The 17,727-nt window shown below is 38.3% G+C and overlaps 1 protein-coding gene across 1 annotated transcript; it reads left to right on the top strand.

Moving 5' to 3' along the window:
• Window positions 1-198: 198 nt before the first annotated feature.
• Window positions 199-17,179, top strand: LOC146372489 (uncharacterized). The gene is made up of 16 exons (XM_084953858.1): window positions 199-306; window positions 5,848-6,481; window positions 7,335-7,437; window positions 7,895-7,950; window positions 8,105-8,142; window positions 8,446-8,480; window positions 8,963-9,062; window positions 9,179-9,341; window positions 11,266-11,413; window positions 11,537-11,553; window positions 11,912-11,972; window positions 12,181-12,223; window positions 12,389-12,551; window positions 14,218-14,251; window positions 15,832-15,869; window positions 15,987-17,179. Exons 1-16 carry the CDS (start codon window positions 304-306, stop codon window positions 16,010-16,012), a joined length of 1,662 nt encoding a protein of 553 aa, XP_084809984.1. The 5' UTR covers window positions 199-303; the 3' UTR covers window positions 16,013-17,179.
• The last annotated feature ends 548 nt before the right edge of the window (window positions 17,180-17,727 follow it).

Here is a 17,727-nt window from a genome sequence, read left to right as displayed (position 1 = left end):
TGAGATTAATGCCACACTTTGTAAGGCCCGGTTGGATGTTGTTGTGCACATTATGATAAGGCTGACCTTTCAGGGTGAAATGAAACAAAGTGGTGCGCCTATTATTTTCTGCTCTTATTTTTATGTTGTGTCACTATCAGTCACCCTCTTGCCCACACTGAATTGCAGAGCATTTCCTCATTCGCAGTAAGTTCAGTGTGGTTGTGCGTGCAGCAGCACACACAGCTACATCGGCCTGGATACTGGTGTTACTACTAGACATGGAACGTTTTGACCACTAATAAACTATCACTGAAGGAAAAGATGGTAAGGCATTCTTATTTATTCTTTTTTTGAATGTACCAATGATGGACTAATTAGGAAGTCCTCCACTGAAGCTTACACAATCCTCTTCAGGCGCTGTGTGTTTAACTCTGACCATTTCCTCCTGACCACCAAGAGGTTTATGAATAACTAGACTTTTGTAGAAGGAACCTCAGCAGGTATTATTGTAACACTACAGGTCTAACCTCAGTTTCTATGTATCCTCCACTTAGAACAAATGTACTTTTATAACTGAACCATCTTTAAAACGTTCAAATTTTGTAACACAATATCCACACAACATGACAAGTACAGTTTGGCACAGTTTTTCTAAACAGCGTTTATTGGATCAGTTTCACAGGGAAAAAAAGGGGAAGTTGAAGAGAAAAAAAAGAAATGTTCATGGTCAAGCGGATGAAAGCAAGTTTTATTACAAGGCTGTTGCTGGTTAATGATTCACACTAAACTTTATGGCTACCTATTTTCTAATGTATCCGAATGTTAAGCACCCTAAGGCTTTTTGTTAGACAAAAAAAAGAGTCATAGTCATAGGTTATGAACTCTTTTAGGAAAGGATTTTATTCTTCCATCACTTTTCTTGTTTCTTTTTTACTCATCAGCAGGGCGTATTAACCCTGGCCACTCTGATTTTACAGGTTAGTATAATTCTTGGGCTTCATGGGTGACTGAAAGGCTGAACTGGGGATAAAATAAATCAAGACATTTTACTTATGAATGGTGTGGCCCTAAAACTGGACGTCATTGCAGACAATTGGTAATTATTTGAAAAAAAAAAAAAAAACAACTTGGTTTTAACACTGACCATAAGAATGAAATTTGCAGTCGTATATGTTTTTTAACTGTCTTGTTTGTTACAGTAGAGTTACAGTAGTACTGTTTTCTCATTAGGACCTGAGTGCAGCACACCTGCACAAGCAGTCTGTGGTTTTTAAAATAATCTAGTTAACTGTGTCAGCCTGTGTTTGCTCTGCAGCAGGCGCGCGCTGACTGAAAGTGTGCGAGCATGTGAGTGTTTTGTTTTTTTTTGTGGTTTGGAGGGAAAGTTTTTTGTCTGCTTCCTTTGTTCCCTGTAACAAAGGCGATGCTGCCGCCCCGAACTGCGAACGGAGCTTGCAGCTTATTGGTGCAGGAGTGACAGCAGCATGCGTTTCTATGGTAACCGGGTGCAGGATGCTAGCTGAGGTATGGAGGTGTGTGGTTGCAAGAACTTCCTGCTCTTCAGCTACTTTTTGACTTTGCACAGCTCACAGCCTGAACGAGTGACACTGAGCGATGGTGTGATTCGTATATTGTTTTTATTTTGTCAACAGCTGAGATATTCATTCCTCATGTTTCACAGCTTCCGTTTCGATTGTATCTCCCTCACGGTTCTTTTGATGCTGTGAGCATTTTGAAAGGCCGGGTCTCTGGGAAATAAGATTTAAATCTCAATGTGACTTTTCACCTGAATAAATAAAGGATGATAATAATAATAATAATCTCTAAAACGTTTCTCTCTCTATTTCCACTTCTACCATCCAGCACTATGCAACCTCTCTTGATTTACTTCATAAGGATTAATTTAAAAACCCCAATGTCTACAAAATATTTTAAATATAAGCTTCACAGAGATGCTAATTATTATCTGTCGTTTCATCCATACGAAATATTTTTTAAGAATAACATGACTAAACATAAAAATGCCTAAAATGCATAAAAATCTTGAGGTTATAGGGGAAAATAATATATTTATTTTAATTTTCTCATTTGTTTACTTAGAAATATTAATTAAATAATTAATATTAGTTTGCAGTTCTCTCCATTTTCATTTTCAGCCATTTGGAAATATTCAAATGCAGTGGATGGCTAGTTAAAACTGCCGGTATGATAGCAACCAGCTAGCAGCAGTGCGTTGTGGTTCACAGAGCGATCAGACGGGAAATGACCTCTGAAAAGCTGATTAAGCGTTGGGAGATCCGTGCTCAGTCACCAGCAAAGCAAAGCAAAACACCCTGTCGTACACAGATGAAGCGCATGCCAGTAACTTCTAGAAACTCGTGCACCAGGGTCACAGGTGCAAACCTCTCTGTCATCAAGGTGCTTTCCTGCAAGTCATATGATTGTTTTTGTGAGCTCTGGTTTGGTCTGGCAAGCCCTTGGAAAACGTGCCAGTACCTTCCTCCTCTGTCCCTTGGCCTAAGCCTTTTTGCACCCCTACTTGGCTCATAAACATCTTACACAAAAGGTGAGCAACAACATGTCACATGTTGAAGACTGTCTGCCTTGGTGTGAGTGTTCTGTTCACATAGAAAGAGACAACAGTAAGTACAACGTATATCCCAAAGTGCTTTACAGAGGTATCAATAAAAACGAACTTGTGCAAGGTTAACATGAACACACATGTGATGAATGTTTCAATGGCTCTTCAATGGCATGTGTAGCATAATGGTGCAAAGCATAAAAAAGCAGCTCCACCTTAAACAGTTCTGTAAAAAATGAGTAAATAAATAAATAACTCTTTGGACAGTTGTAACCAAGATGAACTTGTACCAGAATGATGAGAAAAGTATGAAGAAAGGGAGAAACAGATCATGATCCAAAGCATTATGTGTCAAACAGAACCATACTCTCTGCTCAGCTTCAGCCAAATGCTGCAGAAGCAATCAGAAAGCACCTCACTGTGAAAATAGATATCGACCCAAACCAAGCAACAAGAGTTTCTTGAGGCCAATTAAAGAATATTCTTCAATGGCCGAGTAAGTCACATGATCTCCACCGAATAGTGCATGCTTTTCTATTATTGAATACAAAACTGAAAGCAGAGAGACCCTCAAACAAGCAGCAGCTAAAGGCAGGTGCAGTAAAGGACTAGTAGAGCAACTCAATGGAAAAAACAGCATTTGGTGAGTTGCTCTTTCATGCAAGCATTCAAAGGAGTATTTTTTTATATATGTTTAAATTGATGTTAGTTCACTAAAATGTGAAGGCTGTGCATAAAAGTGACTGTCAGTCTCAAACAGCTCATGCTAAATTTGTGTTCAGTCATCAGTTCAGTGACATCTTTGTTCTTTGATTTATAATCCACTGCAGTGGTGTACAGAAGCTACAACTACAATAAAATGTGTCTTCGTCCCAAATGTCACGGAGAGCGCCGTCCTCCTAGTTCTCAGTCTGGTCCCTTCCTCACTCGCCATGCTGACTTTTAAAATACAAAGACAAAATGAAAGCCTTGGCTAACAGCTTCAAGATGGGGCATTAATCAGTGAGTGACGTTGCAGTGATCAGGCTATGAGCAATTTACTTTTTAATTTTGCTTTTCTTATTGTTGTCAGAGCGATTAACAACATTAGTTTAACGAATAGTTTACACAGCACACGTTTAACTTGCATAAGTTCCCTCAGATCTGCAGAACAGACAACTCTGTTCTGCAGATCTTGAGGTACAGTTTCCAAGAAGAAGTAAGCAGCTCCCTTCGTGACTGCCTTTTTCAGTGCAGGTGTCACGCATGACATCACATCCCGTGTTTGTAACACTAAATGTCTGATTAATGCTTGATAGTACATCAGTGAGATCTACTCACACTCACAAGATCTACTAAAAATGATTGAAAAACAACTTTGGAGAAAGATATTCTGAAGTCTACGGAGTTTTTTCTCACTCAGCGGAAGCCCTCACTGGAGTCAGCAGTGTCTTGATATGTCTTGGCTTTACTTTTAGGGAGCAGTGAGGTCATCCACCTTTATAAATAGTCTACTGCCAGCTTGCTAGAGAACGTGTGAAATACTCTAAACTGAACTGAATGAAGTGATGCAGCAGAGTAATTTACGATTTCCAACTCTTCCTTTTAAAAATGGACATTCACCAGCACACATAAATAAACGTTTACATTGATACATCCCCAGCAGGTTATATGAGGTCATGTGGCCCGCTGCATGTGGAGCAAACGAGGCTGAGAACTAAAGCTTTTAGAGTAACGGTGGACTCGCTCCCATTGAACTCCCACTAAAAACTTTGTTGTTGTGAAGCACTTTGTAATATTTATCTTCAGTCATCTTAAGTCATAATTTCATTTGTACTTACTTACTTAGAATAGCTGCAAGGTGTGCAGTTTAGGTCTCAATACATCACCATTAAAATGACTTTAACCAGTAATGTGTTTGAGGAAGTGTTGATCCAAACAAATCTGCTCTGATTATGCTGCCATGATTGTCATAATAGGTTATTTTGCAGCACTGCAGGGAAACAAACAGATTACAAATATGGACAAAACAAAGCGCTGGTATCAGACTTGGTTTTGGCACTGATAACTTTATTTTAAAATGCACAGTTGCAAATTGGTCCACAGTTTTGATGTGAACCAGTCCTATCCTATCTTCAGTCATCCGCAAAACCATTTGGTATCAACCAAAGCCAGAGGTTTAATGTGTGAAAGATTACGGAAAATCTTGCAAATGAAAGCTTTTAGCAGTCGTTTAAAACACATCACAGATTCAGTCGACCTGATTCCAAAGTTTAAGCTTTGGAAAAATGGATTTCAAAAAATAAAAAGTCCTGATCAAAGAAACAGACCGAACGAGGTCTCAGCAGGATTTATACGTGATGAACAACATTTTAAAACGACCTCTAGTTCATGCAGGGAAGCAAGAATATGGGTGATGTGGCGTTTGGCTGCTGCATCTAAACCAACCAGAGGACTTAGAAATACGCATGAACAGTGAGTTCAAATAATCGAGATGGGAGAAAATAAAAGTTCCAACTTGTTAAATGACAGCAGATGTTTGATTTGTGCTTCTTAGATGAAGTAAACAAGACTGGGTGAGCTCGGAGATGACGTTCAAAATTTAAATTCTTGTCAAAGATTTCAAGGAGGTGATTTGAGGTCGCCGGAGAAGCTAAACACGGCCAAACACAACAAGTTCAGCTGAGATGGTAAAACTGAGAATTATTAATGGTGAAGCGCTGATGCACTACTGTTTATCTTCAATATAGCTGAAGTACGAATTAATGAGCCTGTTAAGATGACCCGAGGGTAAGAAGAAAAACAGCTGGTCCCAGGGTTGAGCCCTCAGTGCATAACATTATGTTTCATTAGAAGATGCTTTCATTTAGCGTATTTCTCAAGAGTGACAATATTTTTGTTTTCACCCTGTGTTTACTTTCACCAAAAATCTCGGCAAACAGGACTTTAGCTCACATGCTTTTTAAAAATGCATTTGTGCTGATCTACTTTTTTTATTATTATTATTATTCTTGACTAACATCTAATAATAATTACTTCTCACATCATTTGGTTCTTTGGTGTTCAGAGTTCACCAAGAAGTTTCAAGTGCTGCAAAGAGAGCTATCAGTTCTGTGAACATCAAAACAAACCAGGAAACAGCGTTGTTGCACGCTGCATTCTCACTTTGTAAAGATAGCGTAGGGGTTTGATGTGTGTGTGTTTGTGTGCGTGGGGGGCATGCCTTGCTCTGTGCTGTGCTGCTAACTTCCTGCTTTACAAGCAGAGCTGCTGCAGTTGAGATTCTGCTCTTGTGTTGTTTTCAGGGGGACAGCGTTGATGTCAAGGCTCTGAGAGCCAAGTTCAACAGCAAATCCAGCACCTCGGATACCAGCAGCCGGGACAGCGGCTCGCCGAAATCTCCTCGACCTGGGTTTGGGAGAGCCATTCTTCCAGTGGCAGAGAGCGAGCTGACACAGAGACTTTCACCCACGATTCCTCCTCATCTGGCTGGCCCAGGCCCGGTGAGACTCCCGAGAATTGAGCCGATGGCGGCTTCGATCCCTCCCAGACCAGGTTCGTTCCCTCGACCGCCTGCCTATGCTGGACTCAGAGCCCCCATTCAGCCAACAGATGCTACCAAAGTCAAGCAGACGGGGGAGATGCTACAGAACATGATGCTGAGGCATCAGAAGCCCCTGGTCCCCCAGGTACCCCAGGTACCCCGACTAGGAGCTGGAAGCCCAGCTCCTGTTCCACCTCCCACCTCTACCCCTCTTCCACTCAGACAGCAGCCTCGACAGAGGAGCGCGGGGGAAGTGACCCCACTGAGGAGGCCTCTGCCCCCTGAAGGACCGATGCCCGTGAAACCTAAAAGACCTCCGACTGTCAACTTGGAGCCGTTTCGGAGGAACAGGAGAGGGCTTCCTCCTGCTCTTCCTGCCCCTAGGACGAGTGATGGTAAGTCTGTCTGGTTCAGGTGTTCAAGTCCCTTAATAAGGTACGCCACGATATTAAGTTAACACAGTAAGTGAGACCATCTTGACTTGTTTGTGTCTGCTGTACTGTGACAGTGGCTGGTGTATAGTTTATGGTAAAATGGTAAATGGCCTGCATTTGTATAGCGCTTTACACTACATTCAGTCATTCACCCATTCACACACACATTCACACACTGGTGATGGCAAGCTACATTGTAGCCACAGCTGCCCTGGGGCGCTCCTGACTGAACTCCCAGAATACAAATAATAAAATGAATGATGACTAACTTCCTTTGAGCTGCTCAGTTAAGTGGACCTGATGTTCTTCATGCTGCCTTCCTGTCACGCTGTCATGTCCTGTCACGGAGATGGACAGAAACATAACCGTGTCTTTAATTTTCTTGCTACGATGGCTCAAAATGTCAGAATTGTCCAAATCAAATCTAAAAGTGACAACAGCAATCTGCGGTGAGGTTCAGCTCCGAACGTAAATCAAGCATTAAGTCTGATTTATTGGAAAATAAATCAGACTCTTAAAAGGAGGAGAGCCTTTTAAAAAGAATCTGTTTTTAAATCTTGTAATGAGACAGATTCTGACACTGACAGTCCTCAGTGTGCTTTGTCAGTGACAAAAATGTGCTAAAAACTTGATTTGTTCAACCACTTTAAAGGAAAAAGCAGAACACTCAAACAGAACACCAAACAGAGCATGTGTAAAGCAGTAATTTCTGCTCTTTGTGTGATTGCTTTTTGTGGGATTACACTTCTTTCATCCATTTCATTTTGTCGTAACGTCATTGTGCAAAGATTTTTTTCTCTGCTACTCTTTGTAGGCTCAGGAAGCAGAAGGATGTCTTTACCGGCAGTGGTCAGTCCTCCAAAACCTCCACAACGCTCTGACAAACCCAACAGACTACAGCGGCAGATTGCCTCTGCGTAAGTATTTGGGTTAACACAACGATGATGTGAAGCCCTGTTATGTCTGGTTTTGAGCCTCTTATGTAAGAGGCCCAGTGCTGCTGAACTGATGCAAAGGAAACTGTGTGAAACTCTTAGTGTTTTAAACCAAGTATTATAGGACACCTTAGTTTCAGCTTTCAAATGACTTCATTTACATCTAGTGCGGGCAAGAGATGCTGAAGAATTACGAAGCAGAGGGTTTACCGCTGCTGCAGTCGTGACCAGAGATTAGAAAATATGTGCGAGGATTCGCTTGTTGCACAGCAACACTGTTTCTCAAAATGCATTTTGAACACACCTAAGTATACTTACCTTATTGACCGGATGATGGTTTTAACAGTCAAATTAAGCTTTTTCCTACTGAGTGAATACAGATGTAACAAAGCACTTGCTGACCAGTGATCAGAGAAACCTGTCTGATTGTCGATTTCAGGGACCTGGACGAAGACGAACAGGATCCCTATGACGATATCGACATTGACAAAAATGGTGAAGACTTGTTTTGTTCTTGAAGCTTCTCTGACACACTACATTGTCTGAGCTATAGTCACTGCTTGGTATTTTTAACATTGTGTTTTCTATTAGAGGACACGCCCTGTTTTCACATATCGGTTTATAATTTATATTTTGCGTTACTTTACAGAGAACTGCAGCGATCACAGTTCACAGTGTGTTGATGGGGTGAGTAAAGAAAAGCGAAAACGAAAAATTTACCAGCGTGGAAGTCTCGCTTTGCAAGAACATAGTGCACATTTCCCTGAATCTGTTAATAGACTAGGTTTAAAACCCACATTGCACTCTTAGAAAATAATAAGGCACAAAAAATAAACAGCTCTGATCATTTTTTGATTTAAGCTTTGAAAATCTAGAAAAAGGCATTCTTTTATCAGAAGTAATCAGAAGTGCCGCTTTTATCTAATAATCCCGTACAAGATGACTTGTCTTTGCTCTTTATGGGTACAAATAAAAGCTTTTCTCTTGCAGGATGATGATGACGAGGTGTATGAGATGATTGATGAGTAAGTATGAATGTTCTGCCTTCCCCATCAAACCACTGAGTCTCTATTTAATAGAAATGTGGCTGCAGCTGCATGAACAGAAAGCAGTCTACAGTTTCTATTGTTTCTGTTGCTGCTTCTGTTATTTTTGCACCTCATAAGTGATCTGTGGTGCAGTATTTAAGTTACAGTGCAACAAATGGTACCTTGGTCGTTATCTACATCTTTATTTATCGTTTACTATAAAGAGTAAGTCACACTCATTTCCTGTGATTCAACAATTTCCCGTTAAAGCAAAACATTGTGACAGAATTCAGGCAACATCTGTCAAAATGTGGGAAGACTGGAGAACTTGAAAAACTTTTTGTGTAAAACGCTTATGTGTGAAACATTTATCTGCCCAGAAAACGAAAAATAAAGGCATCTAAATCAAAATCTGTGAAGGGGGAATTCTATTAAAAGGTGGCTGGTCTTCGTTTGTTTATTTGATTCTTCTCTTATAGGGAGCAAGAGAAAGCCACCATGAAAGAAGTTAAGAAGAAACAGGAGAAGGACATGAAAGAGATTCAGAAAAAAATGAGTGAGCTCAAGAAGAAATTTCAGGTAAAGACACGGAGAGAGAAAAGATGACTTTTAAGTTAGCCTGAATGGTTAATGGTTAAGTTATCCTGCTCCGCCTCATCCCTTTGGTGTAAACGTTATATCTTTCCCCTGTGCAGTTACAAGGAGAGATAGAGGTTATTCACACCGCCAAAGTCCGGTACGACTGGAATGGGGAAGGGAAACTGGACCTGAGCGTGCACCAGGGGGACAGCGTGGAGATCCTCCGTGTGACGCGTAACCCAGGAGGCAGATGGTTGGCACGCACTATGAATGGAAACTGTAAGTTTACATTTCAGTCAATCACATAAAGAAAGCCTTTGAATAACTTGACTTGTACCAAAATATCAAAAGAAAAAAGAAAGCAAACAAAGTAGAGACTTCTGCATCAAAGTTTTCCATCTGAAACACTGGTTATTGTCGTCGGTGGTGATATTATCGTAGCTGTGGTTCAGGAGATGAAGCAGGGCGTCTACCAATCGGAAGGCTTGATGGTTTAATCTCCGGCTCCTCCAGTCTGCATATCAAAGTATCCTGGTGCAAGATACTGTACTCTAATGAATCCACCAGAGTGTGTGTGTGGCAATAGTTAGGCTTAGAGTGAAGGACTGTATGAAGGTGTGTGTGACTGGGTAAATGAGTTGCTTGGTGAGGACCTCTTGGCATCGTATTTTAGCACAAGGTCCCTCTTTCATGTCAGATTTCTTCAGTTTCTTCCTACTGATTTTATTTTATTTTTTTCATTTGTTCATCAAAAAAGCAAAGTAATGCCAGTAACTGACAAATGAAAACTCAAATAATGCAGCTTTCGCACTTTTCCCCCCGAAAGTCGTTAATTACGGTACTTCCTTCTGTAAGATATTTTTTTCTGTTCCTTACTTCCTCAAAGGGCTCTGGCAACAACTTTTCACTTTATTTATTTATTTTACTATGTCCTCAAAAATATAAAGTATCTGCAACTGAGCATTTGAGACCATAATGTCTAAAGTATCACAAAGTTACAATGTAAACAAAATGCAGTTAGTGTGACAGAACTTTAGCACATTATTGTGTAAGCATGATTATGTAGCAGGAGAGTGATGCTGTTGCTCCCTCTGCACGGATTCATTTAACAATAGTTGAACTCTCATATGGAACTGAGAAACAACTGCTTCCTGTGTTAATGTTAGAAATGCAGACTCTGGATATAAATATACATTCACTGCTCACTTTGTTAGCTACCCCTTTGGATGTGCCTGTGATCTTAGAATATCTTTAATTCTTTGTAAAATTGAGCAGAAATTCAACACGACTCCTTGGAGATTTTGGTGCAGCTGATCCAGATTTGTAGCTGTGCATCCGTAATGTCTCCCATTCAATCACATCCCAAAGGTGCTCTACTGGATTGACATCTACTGACTGTGGAGTTTATCTGAATACAATGAACTAATTGTCATATTTGGAGATTTGAGCTTTGTGACTTGTTCCTGCTGGAAGCACCAAAGAAAACTCAGTTGGTACTCAAGATCCCAAACTGTGCCCCCACCACAAAGAGAAGCCTGAGCCACTGATACAATCGATCCATGCTTTCATGGTGTTTATCCCAAATTCTGATTCTACCACGATAACGTGGCAGCAGAGATCAGGACTCATCATCAGACTAGACTTTTATCCAATCTTCTGTTGTTCAGTTTTGGTGAGCTCGTGTTAATTGTGGCCACAGTTTCCTTTTCTTAGCTGACTGGAGTATCAACCAGTGTGGTCTTCTGCTACTGCACCCCATGTGCTTCAAGGTTTAACACGTTGTGTTGAAAGATGCTCTTCTGCATCCTCTGATTGTAATAAGTGGTTATTTCTGTGACTGTTGTGTTTCTATCAGCTCAAAGCAGTCTGGCTATTCCCCTCTGACCTCAATAAGGCATTCTCACCCAGAGGACTGCCATTCACTGGATATTTTCTCTTTTTTGGACCACTATCTGGGAAAATCCTGGCACCAACAACCATGCCATGTTCAAAGTCACTTAATTCATCTTTCTTCTAGGATTCTGTGCTGTGGCTATTTAGCATAAATCTAGTTTTATTAAGTAATAAAATAAGTAATAATGATCTAATATACAGATCAGATTCTGGGTATTAGATGATTATGTGTGGCTAATACGTATCGCATAATCGTGAAATGTCACAATCAAGTCACAGTGCTTCATTTTGTTGTCGCACTTCTCTGCAGATGGATACATCAACAACTCGTGTGTGGATATTGACTATGAAGCAGTGAAGATCAAACACGGGTACAAAAAATCAAACTCACAAGCGTTACCTCCACCACCCCCGGACCCACCACAGATCTTTAATATGGACTCCAACAACAGAGACAGGTGCAGGATAAGAGATTGCTAATTCTGCTGCAGCTTCACATCTGTTCAGTTGAATTTCATTTTCAGTTTTACTCACATCTCTTCCAACTAAACCCTTGTTTGTATGTTTCCTCTAACTTGCAGCCTGATTCAAGATGAGGGTAAGTGACTGCAGACCACAGTGAAGTGCAAATAACAATCTATACCAAGTTAAGATGATATAAAAATACAAAAGGATTTTTCTCTTGTATTTTTCTCTAGTGGAAAAATGTATAGGGATATATTTGGTGCCTAATTTGTCTTTTCTACAACATTTCTATGAGCTACTTGGCAATCTTGCAGTATGCAAGTGATAGCTATGTACTTTTAAAAATTTTAGTTTTAATGACAGATATTTGAAACAGTTTCTTTCATCAGATAATATTTATTATTATTTCTTATTATGTAGCGTTTATTATTTACTATTATTTATTCCTTTTAGCATCTGTTTTATGGACTTTTTTTTTTTTTGGTTCTCAGATGACTATGATGATGTCCAACCACTACCTGAAGATTTCCCACCTCCGCCACCTGAAATCAGGTATCAGTTAACCCCCAATTAATTTGAAGAAGGCTGAGATATTGATGACTAAGTATTAGTGAATTTTCATCATAAAAATAACTTTTACGTGTGCGGATCTAGTCAATGGTGACATCAGATGGTGTTAATGAAAAACAAAATTTAACAATGAGGAAATTGTTAATGAATTCATTTGTGATTAACTGTTATACCATATTATATTTTTCAGCATAGACCCCAAAGTGGAGAAGGATTTGAAAAAGAAATTTAAGGTAAACCTTTTTAAAAAACTTTACATCAGATGATTTAGTTTAGTGGATAAAGCAGAGTGCCATCTGCATAGCAATCAATTCAGATGTTTGTTTGTTTTTTACTCATGCAACGGGAATCGCTCTTTTCATTTTTTTTTAAATGCAACCACTGTGACTGTTTTCCAGTATGATGGAACACTCAGGGTGTTGCACACCATGTTAGTGGATCCTAACTCCATCATAAAGAAACCAGGAGCAAAAGATCTGCCTGTAACACAGGGAGAGATTGTGGATGTCATCCAGCTCACCAGCAGCAAGAAAGCTCTGTGTCGCAACAGGTTTGGGAAATGTATGTAAAACAATCAGCATCTCATTCACTTTTGTTATTTTAATTTGTAGAATTTGCAGTTCATTGGTTTAAGAAAACATGAAGTACTCTGGGATTTTGTTTGTTTGTCCTTTTTCAAATATATGATGTCATAAGCTTTTCTTACTGTTCTTTTCATATGTCGTTCATTACGGCCTCTGGAAAAAGAAAAAAAATTCCTGTAAAAGATGTATGCATCTTCTGAACCTTTCGCAGAAGAGGCGTTATAATTAAAACATTTCAGCCATTTGTATGTTTATGTGTTTGAACATGGCCCAGATGGAGTCAATGGTGACTTAAAGACAATATTAAAAACAAAGATTAGACAAGAAACTGCTGTGAAGATTATAATAATAATAATAATAAGAGCATGCTGAAAAACAAAACAAAACAGTGCAATCATATTCCCAAAAATATTAATTAACTAAATAAAAAATTACCCCAAATGAAAGCCAAATAAAACATTATTTCTAGTAATAATAAAAGGGGATGTCACACAGTTTTAGTTTATTTCTTTATTATTTATAATTATTATAAAATTACATCTTCTCTCTCTACAGCACAGTATTTGCTGAATATGTTGATCTGCTGCTGCTTGATGAAAAATTAGGCCATTGACATTTCTTCCTATATCCTTTCTTGTTGGTTAAACCTGACACAAATATTACCATAAAACTTAAGATATTTCAATAAAACACAAATTTGTGCCACAGAAAGATAAAGCCAAGAGAACAACAAAGTTACAAGAATTTACTCCTTTATAAGCACTGGTGTTCAATGAAAGTCTTTAAAACATAGTGTCACAGTTACAGCAAAGAGGGATCCAAATGCAGGATATGCAGACAAAGTATATAAAAAATAACTGTTAATTAGACTGACGGTAGAAGTCTATGGACAAAAGAAGCAAAATTCACAGTAACACATAAAAACAGCAAACTCTTAAACAAACACATGAAGCACACAATTATAACAACAACAACAAAAGAAAAGACACTGACAATGACTGTAGGGAGACTAGTGATATATATGCACTAATGAGGTAAACAGGGAGAATGGAAACACTAGAGTAACAAAACACAGCTGAAGCTAATCAAGGTAATGACAAAGAAAGAAAAATGAAATATAAGACACGGGAGACAAATGCCTACCAAAATAAAAGAGGAAGCGTTATTACACAGAGACAAGGACTTGACAACATGACACAAGAAGATGAAGATTTGACAGGATACAAGAAGATACAGTACTAGTGAGGATGAACTAACATATGCCAATACATGAATGAACTCCACAGAGAACAATCCCTCTAACCTAAGTAAAGATGTACCGGTGGACTTCACCTTGATTTTGATGTCACGTCACTGGGATTCGAACTCGTTTGAGATTTTTAGTAGCTACACCTACGCTATATAAATTTGAAACTCCTATGTCGGCTCGGTCTCAAGCTATCACATTCACATCGCCTGCCAGCCCAGCAGGGCAACAACAATACCCATCGGCCTTTTAAGTCTTTATGGAGTAATAAAAACACAACACAGATCATTTTTGTGTAGTAATTGATAATTATCAGACAATAATTCAAAAAGTATTTCAATATTTCAAATGATGATAATAAATAGTGATAATTTCTGTGCTGTCTCCTGTTTCACAGATGGTTATGTGTCCAGATCTCTTCTTCTTCCAATGTAAGTGAATCCTCCTGACTTCATATGTGACTGACTATATCAATGTACTTCCTTAAAGTGTAAAGAAGTAATAAATCACGCTAAATGTGTGTTTTTTGAAGATTGTCAAAGATAAAGCTTAGTGTATGAAATGTATAATATAAGGGTCATTGATGTGCACATCTGTGTCCGAGTGCATGATACTGTTTAAAAAGATCTGTTGAAACCAATTTAATCCGATCATTGCATCTAGGAATTTATTATATAAATCCCGATCTTTGAAATTAAAACTAATACTAATGTAGTAGACAGTGTTAGAGGTTTAAATAACATTAATTTAATTTATTAATAATAATAATAATAATAATTAAATTTTTTCGTGACATATAGCGTTTGCCTCCTGAGTTTTGCAAATATTTTCATTTTATACAGGCTGTTACTTGAACACCTGTATTGAAGGACACAAGAGATTAGAGATTTTATAACTAAACATATTCCTAGTTTTACATTGGTTGTCTTTGATTGTTTGATTTCTTCAACTATTTACTGATTTATATAATTATTAATGTATTGCTAAAAGTGCATTAAACTGTACCTCTCCTTTCTTTATCTTTATATTATTCTGGGTCCTATTAATAGGTTGAGACAGATTCTTCAACATTGGCAGTCGATCACAGTAACAAATAAGATTGATAATGGGGGAAAGAATAATATCCTCTGGAAGGGGAAACCTCACTTAAAGTGTAGAGTGCCCGTCTAGATGAGCTGATGTTTCCCTTCCCACAGCTTCAGCAGCTTCCACAATGCTTATTATCCACAGTAGACTTTGCCCTGACTCCGGTCCTCTGAGCTTTCACTTTTCTTCTATTCTTCAGACTGTTTCTGAGTTTATGAAATAAGAGTACATACGAATGAGGATCATTTTATCACATTAAATCGTTTATTTATTTTTTAATTTTAACTTAAAAAAAATTCAGTCTAGCTTCAGTTCATTTCAGGAGCCAGTTTGCTTGTTTCAGTTTAGTTTCAGTTGCTTAAAATGTTTAGTTTTGCTTCAGTTTTTATTAGTTTCAGTGTTCGTTTTAATCCTTTATTTAGTGTTTCTGGAGAACAGGAGAGCAAGGGACAGGAAACTCAGTAAAACACAAAAATCCAATACACACAAACTGTCCATCAAATCCTCATCAGCCAAATGCTAATAATACATTTTACAAAATGTACAAGTGCTAAAACTAAAGATACTCGCTTTATGTTTTTGTTTTCTTTTAGCTTTGTCTTTTTTCTGAAAGTCTAGTTTTTATTTTAGTTGAATAAAATGTTTTTTTTCACATGTAGTCTTAGTGAAACTGTCTTTTACAAATCTTATCTAAATATCCAAACCTTGTTTTCGTCTGGGCCTCAGAAGCATATATTATTATTGAAAATCTATTCATGTATTCATAAACTAACATTAAAACTGAAATTATCCACTCAGTTACACAAAATATGCACGTCACAGCAATGGCTCGTATATAACCATCTTTTCTGCTTTTAACTAGTTTAGTTTAAACCTTGTTGATGAAGCTTATGGAATATCACAAGTTCCAAATATTCTTTTGCAGGGAACAAGACATTTATGATGACGTCGACTATGCAGATGGTAAGTTTCCGTTTTTATACTCTGCAGTAAAATCCGGTCAGACTGAGCTTTTGTCATTTGTAATTGAAGTGCAAGTATAAAGGCTCACTCTTGCATTTTCTTTCTGTTTTGTTTCAGATGTCTACGACAACGATTCTCTGTAAAATGATTATTAAAGCGTATCAAACTAAACATACAAGAGAGAAAAGGAAACAAACAAACCAAACATTTTTTAGCTTTATCGAACTATAACCAAAAACTGGATGCTAGAAAATCAAGTAAAGACACAATCTGTCTGGATACAGATGCTTTATTTAATTGCACAAACTGCAGAAATGTGTTGAAAAGTCACAGGTTTGTAGAGTTTCTGTAGATTTGTTTGTGCTAAGCTGTATAAAAGTTCAAACTTAATTCAACTGTGTAATAATTCAAACTGACAAAATCAAACGATATATCAAACTTAAATATAAATATAATAATTTATAAGGACTTGGGGTTTTTTGTCCACAAAAGGTCACTCATAATAAGACTGTGTAAACAAACTTACTGTAAACCTTCACTCACCTGCCACTTTATTACCTGCTCAACGGCTCTTTAATGTAAATATTCAATCACATGGCAGCAGTTTAATGCATTTGGGCATTGAGACATGGTCAAGATGTGTATAACTGATCGAACTGAGCATCAGAATGGGGGACAAAGGTGCTTTAAGAGACTTTCAAAGTAGCATCATTGTTGTTGGTGTTACTTGGGCTGGTCTGAGTATTTCAGAAACTGCTAACAGATAACTGCTGGGATTTTCCCATTCCAACCATCTCTAGGGTTTACAGACAAGAATCCAAAATTGAGGAAAATATCCAGTGAGCAGCTGGCAAAATGATTGTTTGGTCCAATGGGTGTTGTCTTCCACTGTGACATTCAGACGTTGGAGTAAACAACATGAAAGCATGGATCCTCCTTCCTTGTATCAACACGTGATGTCACAGAGCTCACTCTACTCAAATGGCCTCCACAGTCACCAGATCTTGGTCCTGTTCATGGACTCACAGATTCACAACATGGATGTGCAGCCAACAAAATCTGCAGTGACACTTGAATCTCTGCCATAAAGAATTAAAGTGGTTTTAAAAAAAAATGTGGGCTGGAACCTTATATTAGTAATGTATAGCTAATAAAGTGGCTGGTGAGTGTAAGTGCACACAGATTGTCGAGGGTCAACAAACTCATCAGTGTTTGTCAAAGTGCTTGTATAGAAAATAAATACACTATTACTGTTGATGTGTGTATTTTTCACCCTCTGAGATAATTTAAATAAAATAGTTTTTATCTGATGATTGATTGTTTTGTTTTGTTTGTTCCTTAATAAAAATAAAAACAGAGCTCAACTAGTGAAAATGTTTGATTATGTTTAGTCAAATGGGAGTTAAAGTCCTTTCCTGCTGTGGTAAAGTTGATTTTCTAGAAAGACTGAGAGGTTTGCCATCACTAAGGTGAGGACAGCTACACATTATCTGTCTGGATAGGTTTACATCAAAGCTGAAATAACTCAGCAGTTCAATTCAATTCAATTTCATTTATACAGCTCCAAATCACAACAACAGTCTCAAGGTGCTTTATATTGTAAGGTAGACCCTACAATAATACATACAGAGAAAAACCCCAAAATCAAATGACCCCCTATGAGCAAGCACTTTGGCGACAGTGGGAAGGAAAAACTCCCTTTTAACAGGAAGAAACCTCCAGCAGAACCAGGCTCAGGGAGGGGCGGCCATCTCCCGCGACCGGTTGGGGTGAGAGAAGAAAGACAGGATAAAAAACATGCTGTGAAAGAGAGCCAGAGATTAGTAACAAGTATGATTCAATGCAGAGAGGTCTATTA

This window comes from Perissodus microlepis, chromosome 15 (genome assembly GCF_051167445.1).
Source record: "Perissodus microlepis isolate ML-2025 ecotype Zambia chromosome 15, ASM5116744v1, whole genome shotgun sequence".
Classification (NCBI taxonomy): domain Eukaryota; kingdom Metazoa; phylum Chordata; class Actinopteri; order Cichliformes; family Cichlidae; genus Perissodus; species Perissodus microlepis.
Note: the sequence above shows the minus strand (reverse complement) of the source record. Positions and strands in the feature narration are given on the sequence as shown.

Coding starts and splice junctions, on each gene's coding strand:
- LOC146372489 (XM_084953858.1), top strand. Junction 8,143..8,445: donor GTTCACAGTGTGTTGATGGG/GTGAGTAAAGAA, acceptor TTTCTCTTGCAG/GATGATGATGACGAGGTGTA. Junction 9,342..11,265: donor ACGCACTATGAATGGAAACT/GTAAGTTTACAT, acceptor ACTTCTCTGCAG/ATGGATACATCAACAACTCG.